Source organism: Lolium perenne, chromosome 1 (genome assembly GCF_019359855.2).
Source record: "Lolium perenne isolate Kyuss_39 chromosome 1, Kyuss_2.0, whole genome shotgun sequence".
Taxonomy (NCBI): domain Eukaryota; kingdom Viridiplantae; phylum Streptophyta; class Magnoliopsida; order Poales; family Poaceae; genus Lolium; species Lolium perenne.
Genome location: NC_067244.2, coordinates 4382129 through 4407246, shown reverse-complemented (window position 1 = coordinate 4407246; position 25118 = coordinate 4382129). Strand labels below are relative to the sequence as shown.

At 46.5% G+C, this 25118-nt stretch overlaps 2 protein-coding genes and 1 pseudogene across 2 annotated transcripts; all 3 read left to right on the top strand.

The window, feature by feature from the left end:
- The first annotated feature begins 9212 nt into the window (after nt 1–9212).
- LOC127341504 (V-type proton ATPase 16 kDa proteolipid subunit) lies at nt 9213–11529 on the top strand. Its single transcript, XM_051367376.2, has 3 exons — nt 9213–9369; nt 9446–9731; nt 11105–11529. The coding sequence occupies exons 1-3, from the start codon at nt 9291–9293 to the stop codon at nt 11235–11237; spliced, it is 498 nt and encodes a 165-aa protein (XP_051223336.1). The 5' UTR covers nt 9213–9290; the 3' UTR covers nt 11238–11529.
- A 1260-nt stretch (nt 11530–12789) lies between these two features.
- Nucleotides 12790–15987, top strand: LOC127341500 (zinc finger transcription factor YY1). Its single transcript, XM_051367362.2, has 6 exons — nt 12790–12965; nt 13037–13095; nt 13302–13516; nt 13887–13976; nt 14292–14432; nt 15202–15987. The coding sequence occupies exons 1-6, from the start codon at nt 12835–12837 to the stop codon at nt 15736–15738; spliced, it is 1173 nt and encodes a 390-aa protein (XP_051223322.1). The 5' UTR covers nt 12790–12834; the 3' UTR covers nt 15739–15987.
- A 2210-nt stretch (nt 15988–18197) lies between these two features.
- LOC139835810 (uncharacterized) lies at nt 18198–19963 on the top strand (annotated as a pseudogene).
- Nucleotides 19964–25118: the final 5155 nt, after the last annotated feature.

The window sequence follows — 25118 nt, the reverse complement described above, 5'->3', positions numbered from 1 at the left end:
ATCCTGTATGCTCCTCCGCCAATTACTTCTGTGACGATGTAGGGCCCAAGCCATGGTGACTCGAGCTTTTCATGGCTTTTCTGTGTAAGCCGAAGGACCAGATCTCCCACCTGAAAGGATCTTGGTCGTAAGCGTCGACTATGATAGTTCTTCAGGTCCTGCTGATATTTGGTTACTCGAGAGAGTACTTCATCTCTAGCCTCGTCGAGTGCATCGACGTCATCTTCTAGCGCTTTTCTCGACACCTCCTCATTGTATTCTACGACTCGTGGAGAATCGTGCTCTACCTCGATTGGTAACACTGCTTCCGCTCCATGGACCAAGAAGAACGGGGTTTCTTGCGTCGCTGTGTTTGGTGTTGTTCGTATGCTCCATAGTACACTGGGCAGCTCCTCTGGCCAAGTGTATCGAGCTTTCTCCAGTGGTGCTAGTAAGCGTTTCTTGATGCCGTTGCAGATTATTCCATTGGCTTTCTCGACTTGACCGTTGGTTTGCGGGTGTGCAACCGACGCAAAGTTTAGCTTGATACCCACTTCTTCGCAATAATCCTTGAACTCATTGGATGTGAAGTTACTGCCGTTGTCCGTGACGATGCTGTGAGGCACTCCAAACCTGAAGACGAGACTTTTTATGAATTTAACTGCGGATGCTCCGTCTGGTGAGTTTATCGGCTTCGCTTCTATCCACTTTGTAAATTTTTCGACAGCTACCAACATATACTCCTTCCCTCCTGGCCAAGACTTGTGTAGCTTGCCCACCATATCGAGGCCCCATTGAGCAAAGGGCCAAGACAAAGGTATTGGCATCAGTTCTGCTGCTGGGGAGTGAGGTTTTGCGGCAAACCTCTGGCACGCGTCGCAGGTCCGTACTATCTCCTTTGCGTCCTCTATTGCTGTCAACCAGTAAAATCCCGCTCGAAAGACCTTGGCAGCAATAGCTCGGCTACTCGCGTGGTGGCCGCAAATTCCTTCGTGTACGTCCTTCAGGATCATCCTTCCTTCCTCGGGTGTGACGCACCTCTGTAGTACTCCCGAAATACTTCATTTGTATAGCTCCCCTTTGACCACAGTAAAAGCCTTTGATCGTCTAATAACTCGCCTTGCTTCAACTGGATCGTCGGGTATTTCCTTCTTTAAGATGTATGAGATGTACTTCTGCATCCATGGTATCTGTATCATCATGACCAGGTCCTGATCTTCTTCTTCCTCTTCTTGCTCCTCCTTGGTAGCCCCCGAGGGTTTTTTTCTCCTTCTTTTTTGGTTTTGTCGACTTTGTAGATCTCTCTGCTATTTCTTCCCAAAATACGCCTGGCGGTAGTGCAAGGCATTGCGACCCGATGTTTGCGAGAACGTCGGCTTCGTCATTGCTCAATCTGCTGATATGATTTACTTCGCATCCATCGAACAACTTCTCGAGCTTGTTGTAGACTTCCTTGTATGCTATCATGCTATCATTGACTGCGTCACATTGGTTCATGACTTGCTGAGCCACCAATTGCGAGTCGCCAAAGATTTTTAGTCGAGTAGCGCCGCAAGCTTTCGCCATCTTCATCCCATGTATGAGGGCTTCATATTCTGCCTCATTGTTAGACGCGTTTGGGAACGTCATCCTCAGAACGTATTTCAACTTGTCGCCTTCTGGTGATATTAATATCACCCCTGCGCCCGCTCCTTCTAATCTCTTGGATCCATCGAAGTTCATGGTCCACGTTCTCGACAAATCTGGTGGTCCTGTGTTTTGTAGCTCCATCCATTCTACGATGAAGTCTGGCAAAATCTGCGACTTGATTGCTTTTCTTTTTTCATACGTGATGTCCCGAGGGGAAAGTTCTATTCCCCAAAGGGAGACACGACCCGTAGCTTCTGGATTGTTTAGTATATTTGACAAGGGAGCTTCATTGACTACTACGATCGGGTGTGCCGAAAAGTAGTGGCGCAATTTTCGTGCTGTTGTGAACACTCCATATGCTAGCTTTTGGTATTGAGGGTACCTTTGTTTTGAAGGCGATAAAACTTCGCTGACGAAGTATACTGGCATCTGCACTCCGTGGAGTTTTCCTTCTTCCTCCCTTTCGACGACAAGTACCGTGCTCACCACCTGAGGTGTGGCCGCGATATATAGCAACAGAGGCTCCTTCTCTTTTGGCGCCACCAAGATTGGTGGTGTCGAGATTTTGCGCTTGAGGTCCTCAAAAGCTCTGACCGCTTCGTCGTTCCATTGGAACTTATCTCCCTGTTTGATCAAGGCGTAAAATGGTAACGCCTTTTCTCCCAGCCTGGCGACGAATCTGCTTAAAGCTGCGACTCGCCCGGTTAGCTGTTGTACTTCTTTCAACTTTGTTGGCTTCCTCATTGTTACGATGGCCTGTATTTTCTCGGGATTTGCTTCAATCCCTCTTGCTGATACTAGGAACCCGAGAAGCTCCCCTGCAGGAACGCCGAAAGAGCACTTCGTCGGGTTCAGCTTAAGGCAGAACTTGTCAAGGTTGTCGAAAGTTTCCTTTAGGTCCTCAATTAAGGTGTCGCCTTTTTTGGATGTTATGACGACATCGTCGATGTATACTTGTACATTTTTCCCTATCTGCTCTGCTAGGCACTTCTGCATCATCCGCTGATACGTTGCTCCCGCGTTTTTCAACCCGAAGGGCATTGTTCGATAGCAGAACACGCCGTAGGGGGTGATGAACGCTGTTTTCACCTCATCATCTTCTTTCAATCTGATATGGTTATAACCAGAAGAAGCATCCAGGAAGGAAAGACGTTCACACCCTGCCGTGGAGTCGATGATTTGATCGATCCTTGGGAGGGGAAAGTGATCCTTTGGACAGTGTTTATTAAGACACGTGAAGTCGACGCACATGCGAAGGACCTTCGTGTTTTTCTTCGGCACCAACACTGGGTTAGCTACCCATGTGGCCTCTGTATGTATTTCTTTGATGAAACCTGCTTCTCTGAGTCTGTTAATTTCCGACAGCATAGCCTTGCGGTTTGGTTCCGAAAAACGCCGCAAAGGTTGTTTGATTGGTTTCGCGATTGGATCCAAGTGTAGGTGGTGCTCGGCAAGTTCCCTGGGTACTCCTGGCATGTCAGCTGGACACCATGCGAAGATTTTCCAGTGCTCACGGAGGAACTCGACGAGCGCGCTTTCCTATGCGAGGTCCATGTTATTTGCGATGGACGTCGTTTTCTTCGGGTCTGTTGGGTGGATCTGTACTTCCTTGGAATCCTTTGCTGTGTTGAAGGTTGACTCCTTGCTATGCCTCCCCACATCTGGTAGTACGTCGTAGTCTGTCGTGAGCTTTGACTCCATATATTCTTCCTGCATCCCGAAGGTTTCTGAAAGTCGATGAAAATCCTTATCACATTTATCGGCAAGCGAAAAACTTCCTTTAATCGTGATTGGCCCCTTTGGTCCAGGCATCCTCCACAACAGGTATGTGTAGTGTGGTACTGCCATGAACCTAGCGTATGCTGGGCGTCCCAGTAGAGCATGGTACTGAGATGGGAAATCCACGACTTCGAACTCCAGCCTCTCGATCCTGTAATTTTCTCGGGTGCCAAACTGAACGTCGAGATTGATCTTCCCCAATGGGTAACTTGGCTTGTCTGGTGTGATGCCATGAAAACGTGTATCCGTTGGTTTGAGATTTGCCAAGGATATGTTCATCTTCCTTAGTGTATCTGCGTACATAAGGTTTAAACTACTTCCTCCGTCGATGAAAACTCGAGACACGTCGAACCCTGCAATTACTGCGGGCAAAATAAGTGCTGACTGCCCTGGTCGAGGAACTTGCTGCGGGTGATCCGCAATTGTGAAGCCGATGTCCTGTCCCGACCAATTGAGATACTCGACTGTTGGTGGAGGCATCTTCTCTGCCATGAACACCTGTCGCGAGATTACCTTCTGAGCTCTATTGGATGGTCTTCCTTTCTGGATCATTGAGACCGCTCCATGTGAGTTGAGATCAACATATGGTGGTGGTGCTGGTGCTGCCGCAATTCTGAGCTGGTGCCGATTTTCTTCCGTAATTGCGGGAGGAGGTGGTAGGTGGATCTCACTCCTAGGTCCTTGGGGGTTTCGACTTGCCGCCTGAGCGTGGGCATGCGCGGCAACCCTCATCATTGCTTGAAAATTTCGACAGTCCTTCTGTAGATGTCCTGACTGCCTTACTCCATTGTTGTCGACGAAGAAGTGCATCTGGCATGGACCGTTCATCATATCCTCAGGGGTCACAAAGGGCCTCCTAGGTCCATTGTTTGGTCTGTTATTTCATGTATCATCTCTGTTGTCACTTCGCTGCTCACTGCTTCGTTGGTAATTGTCTCTGTTGCCAGCACCTGATCGAAACCCAGCCGAAATTTGACCAGGTGGATCATAACTCGAGAATCGAGAGAATCTTCGCCTGCCCTGATAGTTTCGGCTGCGGTCCTCCTCTGGTGACCTGTGTCGCTTATTGTGCACAGCGTCTTCGCCATCTGCCCACTTGTTTGCTATCTCCATCAACGCTGATACTGTTTTTGGGTTGGTTCTTCCCAGATCCTCCACGAAATCTCCTCGCCGGACTCCTGCGACGAACGCGTCTATGGCTCTCTCGTCAGATATGTTTTCTGCCGAGTTTTTGATAATATTCCATCTTTGGATATACTTTCTCATTGATTCATCATGTTTCTGTCGGCATGATCTCAATTCCTCGAGTGTTGCAAGTTTTTTGCAGGTGGACCGAAAATTCTTGATGAATATCTCCTCGAAATCAGTCCAGTTGTCGATGGAGCCTACTGGAAGCTTCTTTATCCAAGATCTTGCGGCTCCACTCAAATGCACTTGAATGCTCTGCATTTCTGTTGCCCTTGTGCCGCCTATTAGTTTTACTGTCTCGAGGTAATCTACCAGCCAATCCTCAGGATCCTGCAGTCCGTCGAATTTCTTAAAATTATCGGGTAACTTAAACCCTGAAGGCACCCGAGTTTTTCGGACCCTTCTAGTGAAGCATGGTAGTCCACACATATCCTCTTCGGCTAGGTCTGGAGAGTGTTGATGTTCCCTTCTGTGTTGTCGTGCCCTGTCTACCCTTGCCTAGGTTTCTGCATCTCTTGCTTCGCCTGTTCTCTCGGGAGCCGCTGCTGCAACCGCAGGTCGTGGACTATTTTGCCTTGCTGATCCTTCGGGAGGCGTTGATGCAAACGCTGTTCCCATGGCTCCAACACCTGCCATGGCCATGTTGTACAGTGCTTCCCTTGGATCTCCAGGAGGTGGTCTGGATGCGAGGATGTAAGCTTGTGTCGCCATGTATCCAGCTTCCGGTGTTTTGGGAATAATGTTTCCTCTTGTGTCTATCGACATAAATGACATGTCGAGGTTTTGAACTAGATTCTCTCTTTCTGCTTCAGGTATGTTTTGCAATCTTGACCTTGCCCTGTTCCGAGCTTCTCTGTGGCTATCTCCCGAAGTTCCTGAATGTCGACTGAGGTCTGCCCTTCGCCTGCTTGACGCGGAGGCTGCCTCCTTTCTTCTGTTTAAATCAGCTGTTTGTTTTTCCAATTCCCTTCGAGCTCGAGCGAGTCTATATTGGTATGCCTGTAATTCTTCAACCGTGGCGGTTGTCGCCATTGGTTCTGAGCCATCCATAGCTCTTGCGGCTCTATCCCATGCTGCTTGTGGCAACTGGACTCTCACACGTGGTGTAGGCCCAACGTACTTGCTGCCCAATCCTCGCCTTAAGTCAGAGGGATCAACGTATGGATTGCCCAAATCGTCGAAAGCCTCCGACGTTTCCTCATGATCACGACTTGCTTCTCCGATGGCGTAGATTTGATGATAATTTAAATTCTGCGCCTTGCTGGATTCGGTGACACCATCATAGAGATTGGTGAAGACCTTTCCGATAGTGATAGATTTGTCGATGAAGTTGAAGCTGTCGATGCTTTCAGAGTCGCTGCTTATATAGGAGTCCGCAGACGACTCGAAAGACATGCCGCTGAAGATCTTGGCGAGTTTTTCGCTTGCCTTGGTGCTGACGAAGCGTGGCGAAGAGGTTTCTTCATCGCCTGACTCGATCGATGATGCCGGGCTTGAGGATTCAGTATGCTCCACAGGAAACCTCGGGAAGGTCGGAACTTCGAGACGATAACTTCCTTCCTTCCCGACGCGAAAGTGGAACCTCCCGAACGTCATCTCCATGGGCTCCTCCGGATATGTATATGCATCCAAACGGGAGGGCGGGTGAGGCACAAAATCAATGAGACCGGTTTCGATCTGCTTACCTCTATCCATGATGTTGCTTGCTGCCGATGAAGTCGACGATTCTGAACGTGCCATCGAGATCAGCTCCTTGTCTCCTCTGATTCCCACAGACGGCGCCAATTGACAATGTATTAACTTGTCAATGCCTACGAATAGTAGACTAGGGTTTCGTGTAAAGTAGAGGGCAAGTAGATCTCGAAGGTTATCAGCCGAATAGTGCTCGACGAAATAAAACTAGGGTTTGCTCAACAATGATTCGATGATCTTTCTCGCCCCTCGACTCCCCCTTATATATGAGGCGGAGCCGAGGGATTCGTATTGTACAAGTTACAGAGTCCGGGGAGGTTTCTAACTCGTCCCGCAAGATTACATACAACACTTCTTATTACAACTCTAGCTTTCCTTAACAACATCTTTGGGCTTCCGAGTCTTCTTATTCTTCGGGTATTGGGCCTTCAGTAAACCCCGGGTACTATCTTTGGCAGGCCCATTGGGGATGCCTATGTCACCCGGCGGCGGGTGGAGGCTAAGTGCTGGCGGCGTACCAATCCCGCCGCCGCCGCGGGGCCACGCCCTCGACATCGCCATCGAGGAGGCTCGGATGACGATGACGGACGAAGAGCGCGCCGACCCGCGCCACCACCCTGACAACTACACGAGTTGGAACTCGTTCTTCCTCCGGCGGTGGGAGCGGGAGCTGGCGGCCTACGACGGCCCGCCGCCTCCGCCACCGCGCAACAACGCCGCGGGCCGCCGACGTTGGTGGAGCGCGCCGGATAGGTGATAGCGTGTATGCACACGTCCATTGGGAACCCCAAGAGGAAGGTGTGCTGCGTATAGAAGCAAGTTTTCCCTCAGTAAGAAACCAAGGTTTATCGAACCAGTAGGAGCCAAGAAGCACGTTGAAGGTTAATGGCGGCGAGATGTAGTGCGGCGCAACACCAGGGATTCCGGCGCCAACGTGGAACCTGCACAACACAACCAAAGTACTTTGCCCCAACGAAACAGTGAGGTTGTCAATCTCACCGGCTTGCTATAACAAAGGATTAGATGTATAGTGTGGATAATGATTGTTTGCAGAGAACAGTAGAACAAGTATTGCAGTAGATTGTATTCGATTAAAAGAATGGACCGGGGTCCACAGTTCACTAGATGTGTCTCTCCCATAAGATAAATAGCATGTTGGGTGAACAAATTACAGTTGGGCAATTGACAAATAGAGAGGGCATGACAATGCACATACATGACATGATGAGTATTGTGAGATTTAATTGGGCATTACGACAAAGTACATAGACCGCTATCCAGCATGCATCTATGCATAAAAAGTCCACTTTCAGGTTATCATCCGAACCCCTTCCAGTATTAAGTTGCAAACAACAGACAATTGCATTAAGTATGGTGCGTAATGTAATCAATAACTACATCCTCGGACATAGCATCAATGTTTTATCCTAGTGGCAACAGCACATCCACAACCTTAGAACTTTCTGTCACTGTCCCAGATTTAATGGAGGCATGAACCCACTATCGAGCATAAGTACTCTCGCTTGGAGTTAAGAGTAAAAACTTGGCCAGAGCCTCTACTAATAACGGAGAGCATGCAAGATCATAAACAACACATAGGTAATAGATTGATAATCAACATAACATAGTATTCTCTGTCCATCGGATCCCAACAAACACAACATATAGCATTACAGATATATGATCTTGATCATGTTAGGCAGCTCACAAGATCCGACAATGAAGCACATAAGGAGAAGACAACAATCTAGCTACTGCTATGGACCCATAGTCCAGGGGTGAACTACTCACTCATCACTCCGGAGGCGACCATGGCGGTAAAGAGTCCTCCGGGAGATGATTCCCCTCTCCGGCAGGGTGCCGGAGGCGATCTCGTGAATCCCCCGAGATGGGATTGGCGGCGGCGTCTCAGTAAGGTTTTCCGTATCGTGGCTCTCGGTACTGGGGGTTTCGCGACGAAGGCTTTAAGTAGGCGGAAGGGCAGAGTCGGGGGGCTCAAGGGGGCCCCACACCACAGGCCGGCGCGGCCAGGGCCTGGGCCGCGCCGCCCTGGTGTGTGGCCACCCCGTGGCCCCACTTTGTTAGTCCTCCGGTCTTCTGGAAGCTTCGTGTGAAAATATGACTGGGCGTTGATTTCGTCCAATTCCGAGAATATTTCCTTACTAGGATTTCTGAAACCAAAAACAGCAGAAAACAGCAACTGGCTCTTCGGCATCTCGTTAATAGGTTAGTGCCGGAAAATGCATAAATATGACATAAAGTATGCATAAAACATGTAGATATCATCAATAATGTGGCATGGAACATAAGAAATTATCGATACGTTGGAGACGTATCAGCATCCCCAAGCTTAGGTTAAAATTATCAATAATGTGGCATGGAACATACGACGACGGCTCCGACGACGACGGCGGCGACTACACGGTGTTCTACCGCCATTTCGGCATGTAGAACGCCGTGTTTTAAAATTTAGAGTTGTATTCCCCTAGCCGAATTCGAAATATAGTCGAATCCGGCCTCTATGTATGAACATCGCCCTCTATATAGTAAATATCATTACAGTTAGTCTAGATTCGGTCGTTTTTGCCGAATTTCGTCAAGTTTTTGCCGAATTTCGTCAAGTTTACGTTTTCGACAACTAGATCAACAGCTAGGCCTGGGATCGCGGCTGGGAAACTGGCCCTCCTCACGCCAAATTTTTCTCCAATCCGAACAACAATATCGCCGGATTTGGACATGCGGAGGCCCAACGAGTGGAGATGCTACATGAAATGGAGGAAAAACCAATGCGCAAAACCTTTCAGTTAGCTGGTCACGACGAAGCCCGCCAGGGAAGAGAAGAGCTAGCCCGGAGCCCAAGCCCATTGAGCCCAGCAACTATAGTAGTCGTCTCCGTTACCCTCCTGCCTGGCTGCTCCACACGTCCCTCCCTCCCACATAATATCTCTCCTCTCCCCTCCACCGCCCGTCGTCGTCGTCGCACCCACCTCCGGCGAGATCCCGCACCCCCACCGCCACCCACCATGTCGTCCGTCTTCAGCGGCGACGAGACCGCCCCCTTCTTCGGCTTCCTCGGCGCCGCCGCCGCCCTCGTATTCTCCTGTAAGCACCCTTCCCCCAGATCTCCCCTCCCCCTCTCCCCGATCCATCCTCTCTAACCCCGCGCGCCCTCTACCAGGCATGGGCGCGGCGTACGGCACGGCCAAGAGCGGCGTGGGAGTGGCGTCGATGGGGGTCATGCGCCCGGAGCTGGTCATGAAGTCCATCGTGCCCGTCGTCATGGCGGGGGTGCTCGGGATCTACGGCCTCATCATCGCCGTCATCATCTCCACCGGGATCAACCCCAAGGCCAAGCCATACTTCCTCTTCGACGGATACGCGCACCTCTCGTCCGGCCTCGCGTGCGGGCTCGCGGGGCTCGCCGCCGGCATGGCCATCGGCATCGTCGGTGACGCCGGTGTCAGGTACGTCATCCCTTCCCCTTGCTGCATGCGGTGGTGCTGTGTAGATGGTCGTGACTCAATGCAGTAAATCTCGTGGTAGTTTGTGTGAATTAGTACTCTAGTAGTCATTCGCAAAAAAAAAAAATAGTACTCTAGTAGTATACGTTCTCATGAGGTTTAGTTGCATCAGTGAATCACGCTAATTGATTGGTTCTGGGTTGTGACACGCTTGATCAGGGTTGTTTACAGATGAATCATGTGTCTCCGCATGTTAAACCACACTTGTAGGATAATGGTATGCTAGTACGGAGAGAACATCAGCAACAGTGAAGTTAGTGAGGCATGGTAACTCTGAATTCTGAATTTGGAAAATAACAAATGGTTCCACACTGTATCTGAAATTCTGAATGTAGCCTACATTATGAGTTCCAGATAGCAAGTTGTTCTGTTTACGGTTTGTACAGAATGAGAAACCACTTCGTCTTGTGCCATCCCTCAAACCCAGTTCGTATAGAATGAACATGCTACTGTTGGATTAATTTATCGGTGCTTTTGGAATGTCTTAGTAGATATGGTGTGAGATTCCATAATCATAGTCCTTCATTAAGTGTCCTTACGAGTTAGGCACCACTTACACTGTCTAAAATGATTTTTTAATAGTTTCTTATTGAATGATTATGGCCCTTCTGTTTGGTCACAATGACCATATCTGCTAGACTTCCATGACCTCTTGTCTCAGTTATAGCAATCATACCGTTTTCATCTGCATATGGCTCTTCTGTTTGGTCACAGTGACCATATCTGCTAGACTACCATAACTTATAGCAATTGTACCATTTTGATCTGCATATGTGGTAATTTTTTATTTAACTAGATTCTCCAGTAGCCTGCTATAATAAATACACTGTCATACTCTTAGGGTCCTTGTGAGTTATGGCCCGTTTATGCAATCTAAAATATTTTAAAGTTTCTTATAGAATATGTTTAACATCTTCTATTTGGACACAATAGCCATATCTGTTTGACTACCATGACCAGACCTGCGCTCTGAGTTAGACAGTCATGAATTCATACTGTTTGGTCTGCATACCAGGATACCTGGTTGCTTTGTCTTTTAACTAGATTCTCCAGTGGCCTGCTGTTATAAATTCAGCGTTGGTTGGCGTGGTGAATTTTCTATTTTCCCCTCTCTTTTCTTCTACCTGGAGCATTGTTGTACGCCAAGTATTCTTATTTCTTTATGTTGCCAGTGTTTACTGGGTTTTTTTACTTATGTTATCTGGAGGTTACCTTCCACTATTGCCAGAGGATTCTACATATAACCACCTTTTATTTGTAGTCTGTCAAGAACTCAAGATAATGATTTGATTCTGTTTTTTTTGCCATCTCTACAGGGCCAATGCACAGCAGCCAAAGCTGTTTGTGGGCATGATCCTCATCCTCATCTTCGCCGAAGCGCTTGCTCTCTACGGCCTCATCGTCGGCATCATCCTCTCCTCCCGTGCCGGCCAATCCCGCGCCGACTAGAACAAATCCCTTGCAAGAATGGTGCACACTGTCCCACCGTTACATTCTATTTCAGAAGGTTGATTTCTTCCTAGAGAACTGTTTTGGCCTTACGTTGTGGTTCTTCCTTGTCCATATGAACATAATGTGAGTGGGATCGTAGAGGTCTCCACGCCCTCCATCTCATGTAATTTTATTCGGTCAGCAACACAAAGCTATCATGTGTATTACTTGTATTTAGCGCCTACTGTTGTTGCGCTGTTGTATTTAATTGTTTGGAATAATAATTGGCGATGAGCCAGCCTGGACGCGATGGATGAATAAGCAAGTTAGACCGTTGTATTTCTCGAGATGTGCAGTTTATGATGTGTCTGCTATGTTCTTTGTGGTTATATTTGGTGGTATCTGAACCAGACATGTAGCTACTAACGTTATTTTTTTTTGTATATATGCTGTCAAGGAGAATGGTATCCCTCTACAAATAAAAAAGCAAAGAAAGTGGTGGCTCTTTCGTTTGAAATAAAAAAGGGTCGAATTTCGAGAAACTTTAGAATTGTGCTTGATATTTGTTTCGAAGTCATATATAATGTAAAGTTTGACCAAGTTTATAAAAGGAAATGATGAACATCTATAATAATATAAGGAAATCATTTGAGAAGATATTTCATTACTAATGGTGTTTATTTGGTATTGTATAAAGATTGGTCAAATTTTATGCTATTTGACTTTAGAAGAAACTTGTAGGCCTCACTTTCGGGAATGGAGGTAGTGTGCAAATCGGTAAATCAGGAGGCCACGAAAATACATTATTTTGTTGAAATTTCAAAAACTTCGAGTGTAAATGTTGATGAAACCCCTAGAGACCTAGCCATTGCGGCAACAAGCCTCCTGCCTCGCCGCAAGCCTGCACCTCTGCTGCCTCGACTCACTGTCGTGCAACAAGCCTCTCAATGCATGTAAAAGACTTGGGTAGATGTGCTAGGACATGCAAATCTCCACCACGGGCGCTTAATTACGAGCGTCGATACATGAAATTACGTTAGGCGCTTAATTGATTTTTCCCTTGCAGCATGAAAAGCGAAGAGAGTTTGTTGACGAAATAGTAGAGGCGTGCATTGCAGCTTCGAACCCGCTTAGACAGATGCTAGTGTTCATCCAATGCAGTAAAATTATTATTTTTATTTACCTAAGCGCCAAGCTAAACACCTCACTTTGTACATGTCCTCATGGCCTCCCCCTCGCCGCAGCCTCGCCCTGTGCCACCATAGGATGGATGTGGCCGTCTTCTCATCCTTCATCTCGACCTCACCCTTGCATCACGGAGTGTTCCTGAACACGCACTATATTTCTTTGTAAGCAGCATAGCAAAGCACGAGTATTTAGCTCGTAGTTTTGAATTCCACAAATTTTATCTAGAGTAAGTAGCTTGCGAAATTTAACATGGTTTTATTATGAAACTTACCTAGCAAAAAGGACTCGAATTGAAATGTGAAGAAATATTGGGGGCGGACCGTGAAGAAAGAAGAAGAACCCTAGACGAGAGAAGAAAGGGACGAGGACAAGAAAAGCAGTGGTCACTCGACCCGACGGCACCGGCGGCCACACCACGGCGGCGAAGATGGAGTACGCGGCGGCGGCGGGGACCGGAGGAGGAGGCTACTACTACTACCCGCCGGCGCAGCCGCAGCCCTCGCAGACGCAGACGCTCCGCCGCCGCCCGCGCCCCGCCGCCCGCTGGATCAAGCAGTGGTACGTCCCTCTCCGCCTCCCCCCTCCCTCGCTACCCTTCTCCAAGATTGACGCCGTCGTCTCCGCTGCAGGATCCCGCAGGACCTCGCGTGCCCCGGCTCAAAGTGCGCCCTTTTCAAGTGGGTCAGAGGTACCACGCACACGCACTCCCTGAATCTTCTCCATTTCTTCCCCCCTCCCGTTCCCCGCGGATCGGTAGATTGGATCGCCCGCGTCGGATCAGCGCCGAACGAACTGGCAATGTCGACGGTTTTTGCTGTTCGTGTTATCCTACGGAGCAAATTTATCTTTTTTTTTCCTGCACGGACTAATTAGCGACCGGCTCCTCCATCGCAGAGGACGTGTACAAGAATCTGAAGGAGAACGGCGGCAGAGGGGCCGTGCAGGAGCCGGAGGCGCAGCCGCGCAAGGTCGAGCCGACCACGGAGATCCTCTTCCTCTGCAGCTACGACAACTGCGGCAAGACCTTCGTCGACGTGGCCGCCCTGAGGAAGCACGCGCACGTGCACGGCGAGAGGCAGTATGTCTGCCAGGAGCCCGGCTGCGGGAAGGTACCTCCAGCAGAACAAATTTACCTTGAACCTTTACCGTTTCGTATTTTCTTTCGTTGGAGGACTTGTCTATAATTTTAACGCCCGTAGGCGAAATGATTTTGATCTGTTGTTTCTTATCCACAAGGACCTTTCTCTGTTTTGCATCATTAGTTACTAGTAGATTTAACGCCCAATGATTTGTTACACTGCAACTTCACATCAAAAACTTTGGGTTGTTTCCTATACTGATTGCTTATGAACCAAACGACTGTTGTATGTATGTTCTATGTATGCTCAGTTGCTTGCTGTTGATGGGAGAGTAGAATTTCCAGCTACGCCTCTGTTTTGTATTGTACAGAAATGATGATTTTTTTTGTTTGATTTGCAGAAATTTGTAGATAGCTCCAAGTTGAAGAGGCACAATCTTACACACACAGGACAAAAGGATTTTGTTTGCCCACAGCCAGGCTGTGGTAAGGTAGGGATTTACAGAGGTGGCAGCATTTCCCGCTGCTAATTCTCACCATGCAGTCTAGTTACAGTGTTCTTCTATCTAATGATGCAAAACTAAGCGGCATGTTAATTCCATCTAACTCAAGATGTTTGGCTTATTTGATTAGATGAACTTAATGAAACTTCCCCTGATCCCTCAAGCCTGTTTATGTTAAATTCAATTGCTCTGTCGCTGATTTGAAAACAAAAAGTACTGCAAATGCTTGTGCTTTCTTATAGGTGAATCCTTTCAGCACAGTACATTTGTCATGTTTTAACAAACAAATCCTCTGAATGTCAGGCCTTCTCATTGGATTTTAACTTGCGTGCGCATCTCAAAACACATGCTATGGAAAATTATCATGTATGCCCATTCCCAGCATGTGGCAAAAAATTTACAAGCGATTTCAAATTAAAATGCCATATCAAGGCACATGAAAAGGTATGTTGCTATATCGCATTGACTTCTATGTTCATCTTTTAGGTTGTCTTTTCCTTCTGTTCGTGCTAACTAATCTATAGCCCCATTTCTGAGCCATATAAGAAATATGTTTAAATATGGTTGAACTGGTAAATGTTGTGTTTTTTTTAGAGGAGTAAATGTTGTGTTAACCAACTATTTTTCCACAGCAAAGCTCTGCAACTCCAATCTGTCCCCTAGACCTTAAGGAATTATTCTAACTTCCATGCAGCTGCTCTCTTTTTCATTATATTATAAGTTGTGCGTGTACTGTAACTCTTTGTATATAGGAGTTATGTTTGTAGATGTCTTCTTTATCCTTTAGTGTTAGTATATAATTCATGAGATCAAAAGGCTGAGGATTACATCAAAAAGAAATTGCTTTCCATTTTGTATTTAATTACATGTCAGGTGGTGGGCAATGCTGAACAGACTAGGGATTATTTTGTTTATCGTAAAAGTAGGACAGTTAAGTTCAATGAAGTTTTGCTGTACATGTTCAGTTTTATCCCTGACATACTTGATCCACCAAATAGAACTACAGTCATACAAACAAGGAATAACACAAATACATTTAAGTTGGGGTGTGATGTAGTTTGTCAGATTTGTGTCTTATTGATTTACTATAATTATCCCAAGTAGATAAGCATTTGTTAGAATGCGGTGCCACACTTGTATGATGTAGTTTGCAATTGTTTATATGAATCTTGGCAATGTTTTACTTATTGTGTTTATTGTGGATATGATGCAGACTGGGTCTCCTATCGCAGTGCAACATACGCCACCGGCAGAAAAACCACCAAGCATTATAAAGCCTGCCATACAAGCAACCCTGAAGCCTACTGCGCTAGCACTACCAAGCTTTTCCGCTGAGCGCCCTCATGTATGCCCCTACGAAGGCTGTGGGAAAGCCTACATCCACAGTTACAAACTCAACCTTCATCTCAAGACTCAGCACCCTGAACACGGCCAAGAAGATAATGGTAGGTTCGCCGCACCTTCAGGCGAGTATAATTATGCCGAGGCCAGTGACCCTGCACCAAACCCGAAAAGGAGCAAGACAAACCAAGCACACAAGGCCCCTCCACCTAATGCCTATAATGTCAAGGTTTCCAGCAGGATGGGTGTTGATACCAGTGGTGCGAAGAACCAGTGGCCAGGCAAGGGTATGTATGACGATGACAGTGAAGAGACCGAGGAAGATCATGGTGGTAACAACGTCGAAGATGGCTGGAGATACGGTAACCAGAATGCCGATGATGAGGAAACAGAAGAAGATGAAGACTAACCGAACATTCAGCCTTTTCGTGTTTATCCTGCTGGAGCGTGTGCCCTAGGTTGATTAGATGCTGTTGTCTACTTTCTTTTAGTAATTTCGGTGTATGCTGAAAATCAGCAGTGAGTGAAACTGGGGTGTTTTAATTGTGGTAGAATTAGATGGCAGGGTGTAAGAAGACAGTTACTGATGTTGTTTGGTCATTTTGTTGAGATGGTCCATCTATGTGATATATCTGCCCCCAGCTTGTGGTAGTTTATATTTTCTGGATTGTGATGAAGCCATAGCTAGATGTTTCCTTGTTTTTTCCCTTCTAGTTGTGCTTCTTTCTCTTCAGCCGCTGATTTGTCCCTGTCGCTTGCGGAAAGAAGCTTAACTACATGGAAATGTATTTTACTGTCAGGTCCTCCCTACAGTTTTCAGCTCAAATATTAAAAAGGGAAGGTATTATGCCATGTCACAAATGGTGATTTAGCTGGCAGAGCATGTCACTTGAGTTTATGGCGAATAAATGGTGAGTTGATGTTCTTTTTGTTTTGTTGAAATTTATGGATAGCTCCAAGTTGAAGAGGCATTATCTTACTCACACAGGACAAAATGATTTTATTTGCCCACGTCATGTGGTAAGGTATGGCTTCACAGTTTTATATTGCATTTTCTTTTGCTTTTAATTCTAACTGTGCAACTTACAATTTTATATACGGGCATACGGCTGTTCTTCTGTCTGACGATGAAGAACTAAGTAGGGGCATGCTAATTCTATCTAACTCAACTTATTTCGCTGATTTGATTAAGCGAAATTAATCACCTGATACCTCAAACTAGTTTTTTGTTTGTAAATTCAGTTATTATCTTTAACTATTGCTAATTTGAGATCTTCCTAATTTCCCCAATTTTTCATCTTCATGTTTGCATATCTATACGTGGCTGGTTTGACAACAGAAGTACTGTAAATGATTATGCTTTCTCATTGATGAATCCTTTTGCTCTGGTACATGTTGCATCTACCAAACGCAACCTCTAAATTTCAGGCCTTCTCTTATTTATGTGGGCACCTGAGAACACATGTTGTAGACAATTATCACGTGCGATTTCAAATTAAAATAACATATGAAGGCACATGAAAAAGGTATGCTGCTACTTGCTAAAGTTCATTGAGTTCCATCTTCATCTTTTATGCTGTCTTTCTTTTCTTTCTATTCATACCCACTAATTTAAAACCCCATTGAACCATATCAGAAATATATTGAAGTAAAGCTTTACAGTGCCAAACTGTGGTCCGTAGACCCTAGTGCCCACTTTTATCCGTGCTTATAAGTTACACTTAACTGTTATTCTTTTCTGTCAAGTTATCCTTGTAGTTCTGCTAAGAAAAGGTTATCCTTGTAGATATCATCTTTATTCTTTATTATTGACAGAGGTTAAGATATCTAAGTCTGAGGATTACAACGAAAAGCAAATTCTTTCCATGTTTTTACATATCCGTATGTCATGTGATGGGAAATTTGGAACAGACTAGCTATTATGTTGTCTATACGCTTGAGAGTAATATTTGTTTAGTTCCATAAGGTCTTGCAATACATGTTAAGTTCCCCCCTTGATATCCTTGATCCATTGAGGCACTTCGCTAATAGTTCTGTCTACAAAACTATGCCTATGGTCATACAAACAAGGCGAAACACAAATGCATTAAGTTGTAGTTGCATCTATTTTTTCAGATTAGCGTAATACTGATTTACAGTGAGTCTAATTACTCAACTAGGTAACTGTTCGTGAAAATGCTGGTGGAGTTACACTTAAATGTCCTCCAGCGCTAGCAAGTGATGCCTAGGACCAAATTAGTCATGCTAGCAAGTGCGAATGGATGCAATTGTTGGCTGATATTTTAATGTCTACGGTATATTCATTTGAGGACGAGGTAAATGAAGTGCACCACAGAACGGAGCATTTAGCACCACTTTTAGTGCTGATCACACTGATCTAGTTGTTACTACCATGTGGAAGTTCTGTTTAAACCTACATCCTTGGAAAAGTTATAGAAGGCAAACGAAACAGCAAGTTTCGTCCCAAATGGATGGAAGAAGAAAATATAAGGGAATACCCCACATGACAATGAGAATCTGTTCTTGTTTCGGCAATTGACTAGAAGAATCTTGATTCGTCTCCAACTACAAGGAAAGCAAAGACTATACTGAGATTCTTGGGTCGTCTCCGCTACAAGCAAAGTGAAGCAAAGAGAAGCTAGCAGAGACCTGCCATGCCCTACAGGCTTTGGGATCAATTCCATTATTTTCATGCACTCCTCCAGGTGTGCTCTTATGTATGTGGCCTGTATATACCGATCTGAAATATGAATACTATAAACACATCAGTTGTACATGTTGACTGTATCGCTCTCCGGTATTTTTCTAATCAATCCTACAGTGTTTGAGTGTTCATTTGCTTGACAAACATGAGGATGCTAGGGGATCATGTCCAGCACAGCAACCCTCCCAAAGCTCAACACAACAGGTATGCAATTAAAATCACGTACTTAAATGTATAGAATAGAAGCATGCTGCTACAGTTTGAATTTTCTTTGTTTCTACTTTACTTTTCGCATGTAGTAAACTGCTTTTCCTTTATTTTGGTAATGGAATCTGAGGCCATGGCCCTTCGTGTGGAAAACAGAAATTACCTGCATTTCTTAAATATATGCATGTGCATCTGGTATTTCCGGTAAATGAATCTGGGGGACTTCGTTATCTTCAAATATATAAAATATCCATAAAGTTGGCCAAATGCAAAGTTAGGTGGCTGCTAAATGTTCAGTCTAAAAAATAAATAATCTAGTATATTAGAGTAATTTTATTTTGTTTGTCAAAGATGATTCTTTTGAGTAAGGTATAACATTTGCGCTAAGTGACAGATTGACTGTAGCGCGTGCCCAGCAGCTCTGGAACGAGCGGGAGATCCAGTGCTTGGTGCTTGTGAGATTCTCCTTGCAAGTATTCCTCCTCTTCTTCGCAGGGTTTCTGAAGCGCTATTGCTTCCGCGTGCTCAGCCTACTGTTGTGGCTCAACTACCTGTTGGCGGACACCATGGCTGTCTTCATCCTCGGCCGTCTCACACGTGTCCTGGGTGATGACCCGCTGTTGCTCTTCTGGGCACCGTTCATGTTGCTCCACCTTAGAGGACAAGAGACGATCACGGCTTTTTCCATGGAGGACTGTGCACTGTCGAATAGGCACCTGCTGAACCTCACCGCCCAGTCGGCACTGGCCATCTAGGTAAGCAATGTCAAGTGGACAAGCACCTTGTCGCTCCCATGGTGCTAATGTTCATATCTGGGACAGCCAAATATGTGGAGAGAATCTGGAGACTTGGTAATGCCGGCTCATGGGCACCTGGAAGCACTCCTTGGATCCCCTCACTAAAACTTGTCATCTTGATGCCAAGGGCAGTAGAAAAGGGCTATTATGATCATCTCCGGTCATTACTCTTTTCTGAGAAAAAAATTGAGTTTGATCACATGGAGATGGAAATCAACCAATTCTGGTATACCTTGGATTTTTTCCTGAATAATATTCCCAAAAGCTATGGCTTTCGTCAGAATATTTGGACGCAAGACAAGATAGAAGATGCTGTGAGAGGGATTACATCTTCAGACGTGGGAGCTAAGTTGGTATATAAGGTAGCCGAGATTCAAATTTCGTTGATCTATGACTTTTTCTACACAAAGTTTGGAAGACTCGCGGGTGTGTTGCACCGTTTAGCAATCCTTGCCCTTACCTCTACAGCTCTGGTTCTGTTTGTTGTTCATCACAAGGGGAAAAGGCCATCAGCAGTTGCTGTGAAGTACTACAATGTAGCTGATGTTGCCATATCTTACACTTTGCTCGTGGGTGCCGTGGATTTGGAGATTTCCTCTATCTCATATTGGCCTTACATGGGATGCATATGAGGAGGCAATAGTCCAAGAATTGTGCTTAGCATCCTTAAACACCTCCGACCAGGGCTTGAGACCAACAGATTGGAGCGGTCACGGAAGCTACAACAGTGCATCTTGATGGATGAAATCATCCAAAACAAGGTGAGAGGGCAGTATGGATGGCTGAAAAGGACGATGTGGCGTATGGGCATCAAGAAAGACAATGACACCACAACCAAACATGTTGTTGTCTCTCCGGAGGTAAAGAAGGCGTTCCTTGATAAACTGTGTGAAATAGCATCCGGTCCAGACTATAAGGAAAGGATTGGCTTCACCAGCTTCCACGCGGAGGAGTTGGCAACTCATCATAAGCTTCAGCCATCTTCTTTGTCCTCCTCTGGGCGAGGCGCAACTCAACAAGCAAGTCAGCGACATCTTGTGTCAAGTGCCTTGCTTTGGCATGTTGTGACAGACATATGCTTGGTGTCCGATCAGACGCCCTCCCAATTCAGAACCTGTAGCCAACACTAGTCCAATTACATCATGCACCTTGTCTACAAGTGCAAGTTGATGGTTGATACCGATGTGCATGATGCAATCCGTTACTTTAGATGTAAGATGGAGGAAACTCAGGAAGCACGCCCCTGCTGGTAAGAGGAGCTTCGTTCAGAAGGCTTGCTGTGGTGGGCCTATTCGTCTCAGCAGCGAACCCAGCTTAGATGCTCGTGTGGCCAGTGGAGTTGCTCAAGACTGAACTGGCAGCAGCTGATCGGTGGGAAATGATCGCATCGGTATAGGTGGATATGCTTTGCCTTTTCACCTTGTAGGAGAAGAACAAAGCAATGAAGATGGTGTCATAAGAAGCAATGGAGGAGGACAAGGTTGATGCCATATAGATTCTATGAACTTGTTGTCATGCTTTTCTTTTTCACCTTTAGACTATGCACTTGTTGTCGTTGGATTCTATGAAATCTATGCACTTGTTGGACTATGCACTTATCGTCGTTGTAATGGACTTGTACGGACTCTATGCACCTGTATGCACTTGTATGGACTCTATGCACTTGTATGGACTATATGCACTTGTTATATGTTGTTGAAGTGCTACATATATTGTTGTTATGGATGTATATCATATATATTGAATTGTATGCAGGGAATAATGAAAAACAGCAAAAATCTGAAAAATAGAGATGCCTTTGCCATGTGTTGTATACACACGGCGAAGAACATTTAGTTACTTTGCCAGCAAAGGCACCATGTGTCGCCAGCCTGTGTTCCTGGCACGTAGAAGGGAGTGCCTGGAGGAGCATTTGCCGTGCACGCTGGCCAGGGCGCATGGCGAAGCACGCAACACGGCACAAGGCAGACGCACGGCAAACCATCTGCGCACGGCCACGGGAGCGGCACACGTCAAAGTCCGTGCTCACGGCAAAGCGGCGCAGCGCATGGCAAAGGTAAGTTGCACGACAACACATTGGGTGCATGGCAGTGAACGAGGTGCACGGCTTTCGGGAGGCGCACGTCAAAGAAACCGTTGCTGTCGACCCCACTGCCGTGCGATCTTTGCTGTGCAGCGTCGCACATCAAATACTTTACCGTGCATATAGGGCTCTTTGACGTGCAAATTGTTGCACGACAAAGTGATGTTTTCCCGTAGTGCGAAGATGGTCTCCATGGATTGCTAATCAGAAACGATCTTCATAAAGATAGGTAAGGAATTGAGTACCGAACGTCGTTCAAGCATCTTGTGCGAGAATAGTTTCATCTTCACGTACGTGCATCTTACTCGTAAGTGACCCTTTAGATGTAAACTTTTGATGCTGAAAACTATGCAATAAAATTAAGGTCATGTGCATCAATTTGATGCCGAGGCCACAACTGAGCTCCCATCTTGAAAAAAAATCATTCCATGTCGCCGAAACCCTAAAGAGAAATCATGTTCTCTCATACCACTTGTTCTCATACAATCGATGAACACCACAAACAATAAACAAGAAGATCAAAGCAAAATGTAGGGACAGAAGGATTTTTTATGTGGAAAATCCTCTCCAAGCAGAAGGTTAAAAACCAGGGGCGCCATCTATCAAATCTTCACAACATCGGGAGAGTTTACATAACACATGGAATTTCACATATTTAACGTTGTTGGAATAATTATCCTTGCAATTTGTGTAAACCGAGGCTATTGGGTGTAGTTTACGCAAGGCCTAATGACCAACAAATCATGCCCATAATGATGACTAAGTCAATCACATTGATGGGTCAGTTCCTTCCCCTGGTCGACCGTATAACCCATCTATAAGGTTGGCCTTTGATATATAACCATGTAACCGATGATAGACCAACCATTGCTTCCCACAAAAAATCTCACAAACGTACCCGTGCCGTGTCTTAACAAGATGTACATATAGTGGTGGTGAACTAGGTCGATCACAATCCATAACACGCACGCGGGGGCTTCAGCCCCACCCCCAAAAGTCAGCTTTTGCATGAATTCAGATGACAACTTAACGATTTGCTTGCCGTCGGTGAATGTGAACCAGTCGCCAAGATGTTCGAACCCGGCGAAATAGAGGTTGTCGAAGCGTAGCGCGAGCCTGAGAAGGCCGCAGTGTCCTCCTTTTGTGGCGGTGAGGTCGATGTGGAGCCACGCGTAAGTCGGGCGCTTTTCGAAGATCTTGTTAATGAAGCACCGGTGGAGGAAGACCTAGTGATTTTTTGCCTAGTTGACAATGTAGTCAAAGTTGGCCATAAAGCTGAGGTAGAAGCTGCCGGTCTGGTGCCCAGTGGGTCACGTCCAGCTTCTCGGTGAAGGTGGTGGATGGCCCGCATGAATGCATGCGGGTGAGATAATGAATGTAATATATAATATTTAAATTAAAGCAACCTACCAAGTTAAATTCTCTCAACATGTAAGCATGATACATAACTTCATTATTTTTTTATTAGTTGGATGCGCATGTCAGCCTCCCACGTTGACATGCATGTCAACACATCAGTTGATGCAATTTAAAAACTGTATAAGGTACATTTAAAATAGAGGGAGCATATGCTCCCATATTTGAAATGGCAATAATAAAAATAAATGCAATACATAATGAGCAAGAGAGTGGATTCTGTGACCGGGTGTATACGTGAGCACGCTTTCGTTACCGTTGGATGCATATCAGCACCGTTGGATCAACTAACATCCGCTAAACGTCCGTTTGTACTGTTGTCAAGTCCTCCTCCGCAGCCCACACCACCGCGCTCACATCATTAGATAAAACCAAAAAATCATGAACAACGATTAACATGACCAGCGCTAGCTCCCTAAAAAAACATGAACATCGCGGGACACTGGAGCGCCATGGCCAACGCTTCGTCGTTCGATTCCATCCGCGACCAGCTAGCGCACGGTGATGCCGAGGAGGCGGAGGTAGATGAGCGCCCTTGATTTCCGCCGCCGCCCTTCCTAATCCCACCGCCGCCATGCCCCGCGAGACGTCGCCGCCTCGCCGGCTTGCAAGCCGCTGCACCCGCCGTTGACTTGTAGGTGGGTGGATAGAGGCGCTATTGCGGCCACGCTGAAGAGGAAATTCAGCTGTGCTGATGGATAGAGCCCGGTCTCTCCAAATCCGTTCATGGCAGAGACGCTCGCGTGAAACAAATCTACTAATTGAATCAAGCAAACTAAATTAAGCAGGCAAAATTCCCAATTAGCTCAAATAATGGCTCTGCCTCATCATCCGAAGACCGAACCAGACTGTAATTAGTCTCCCTTGCCACATAGCATTAGCGAACACAGAAACCGGAGAGACATATGTTGTTCAGGTTGGCCTCCGCAGCACCGTACTGGAGGTCCGGGATGCGATGCTAGTACCTGGTTCTCTTGCTTGCTGCTAGTCGCAGCCCGTACTTGAGGATGTGGATGGCGCTAGGTGGACTCCCCTGCTTCCTGGACCACCACCCCCAAGCAGGTCGGGCTTCCTAGCTTGCGGCCAAGGGCGAGGCGGAGCCAGCACCAACGAGTAGGCGGTCGATTCCGCCCGCGAGAAATCGCTGCAGTGGTGGGCTAAGATATAAATTTAGGCTCCGTTGGCGTCCGCACGATCCCGACCACGCCATGGGTGCAGGTGGACTCCCGCGGGAGGGCCGACGGCAGGGAACTGACAGCGCTCCTCGAGATGGGGCACACGGCGGCGGAGCTTACGCTGCCTCCTTGGCCACTACCACCGGAACTGCTGTGGGTGGGAGGTGGGTAAGGTTGAAACTAGGAGCTCTGCTGGTGTGGTTAGAGGGGAAAGTGAGCTCATCATCTATTTGCCAGGAGAGGGAGAGCGCGTCAAGATCTTGTGCAGGTCGCCTCGTCAAGCTCCATGTCGGGCCGGCTTCTCCCAGCGTGCCCCAAATCGAGCGCCGAACAACGCCTCTACAACGAACAGCGGGCGACAGATTTCGCGCGGCTGGACTCGCCAAGGTTCTAGATGTGTTGGATTTGGGGGAGAAGAGTCGAGTTCGATGAAGGGGAGTGCTCATCGTTCTTAACTGTTAACTACGGGTACAGTAACAGGCGGGAGGGGAGGTGCGTGTGTGTGACGACTGACGAGGAGGGCGCGACCAAATCCACTCTCATGTGCGGATGAAGGCTTAGTTATCATCTCACGGCAGAACTAACACCGTTGGACACGTGTCAGTCTCTCACCGCGTGCTCACGTATACACCCGGTCACCAGGCTTCATCCGTAATGAGCAATATCGATTAGCCACAAACTTTGTGTCTGTGGATGGAATCCCTCAAAAAAAGTTAGAATAGCAGTTCCCGCTCCTTAAGCGGTACCAAATAAATGATTACTCGAATCAGAATGGGCCCATTCTCAAAGAACCGGCTCATCTCTTCTGATGTATAGGCTGCAGCCACCTACCAGCATCCATTGACGCTTCACCTTCTTAACCAATCTTGGCATTGGCGCTCTCTATTTCTCTCCATGATTTTGCTACCAGCAGCCATTGATGCTTTATCTTCTGAACCAATATCGGCATTGGCGCTCTCTATTTCCCTCCAAGATTTCCCTACCAGCAGTCACTGATGCTTCATCTTCTGAACCAATCTCGGCATTGGCGCTCTCTATTTCTCTCCGTGATTTCCGCCAAAGCATACCAGAAGGTTATGCGGATTTTATTTTCCCGTTAAAACTTGGTGCTTCCGGTTTGTTATAGGCTTCTAGTGGCCCTTTAATCTCGGTATTTTACAAAACAACTACCCGCGTGAAGAATGGGGATCTATAGTGCTACCAAGAAAACAAACTATAATTCAGTTAATCGGTTGATATCATAGTTTAAGATTGTTAAGTATTCATTGTATACAAGACCACGAGACATCATCATTTTATGGCTTTGAAGTTGTCTCGCATCTACAAAACCACGAGCCATCATCTTTTTCTATCGTGAGCGGCAATTTGACCAGGCTATGAACTGCATAATAATGTCCATGAGTTCAT

Bases quoted from the DNA above. Each gene is read 5' to 3' on its own strand.
- LOC127341504 (XM_051367376.2), top strand. From the start codon at position 9,291: ATGTCGTCCGTCTTCAGCGGCGACGAGACCGCCCCCTTCTTCGGCTTC. The intron at 9,370-9,445 runs GTAAGCACCCTT...GCCCTCTACCAG, and splicing joins CGCCGCCCTCGTATTCTCCT to GCATGGGCGCGGCGTACGGC. The intron at 9,732-11,104 runs GTACGTCATCCC...CCATCTCTACAG, and splicing joins GTCGGTGACGCCGGTGTCAG to GGCCAATGCACAGCAGCCAA.
- LOC127341500 (XM_051367362.2), top strand. From the start codon at position 12,835: ATGGAGTACGCGGCGGCGGCGGGGACCGGAGGAGGAGGCTACTACTAC. The intron at 13,517-13,886 runs GTACCTCCAGCA...TTTGATTTGCAG, and splicing joins AGGAGCCCGGCTGCGGGAAG to AAATTTGTAGATAGCTCCAA. The intron at 14,433-15,201 runs GTATGTTGCTAT...GATATGATGCAG, and splicing joins ATATCAAGGCACATGAAAAG to ACTGGGTCTCCTATCGCAGT.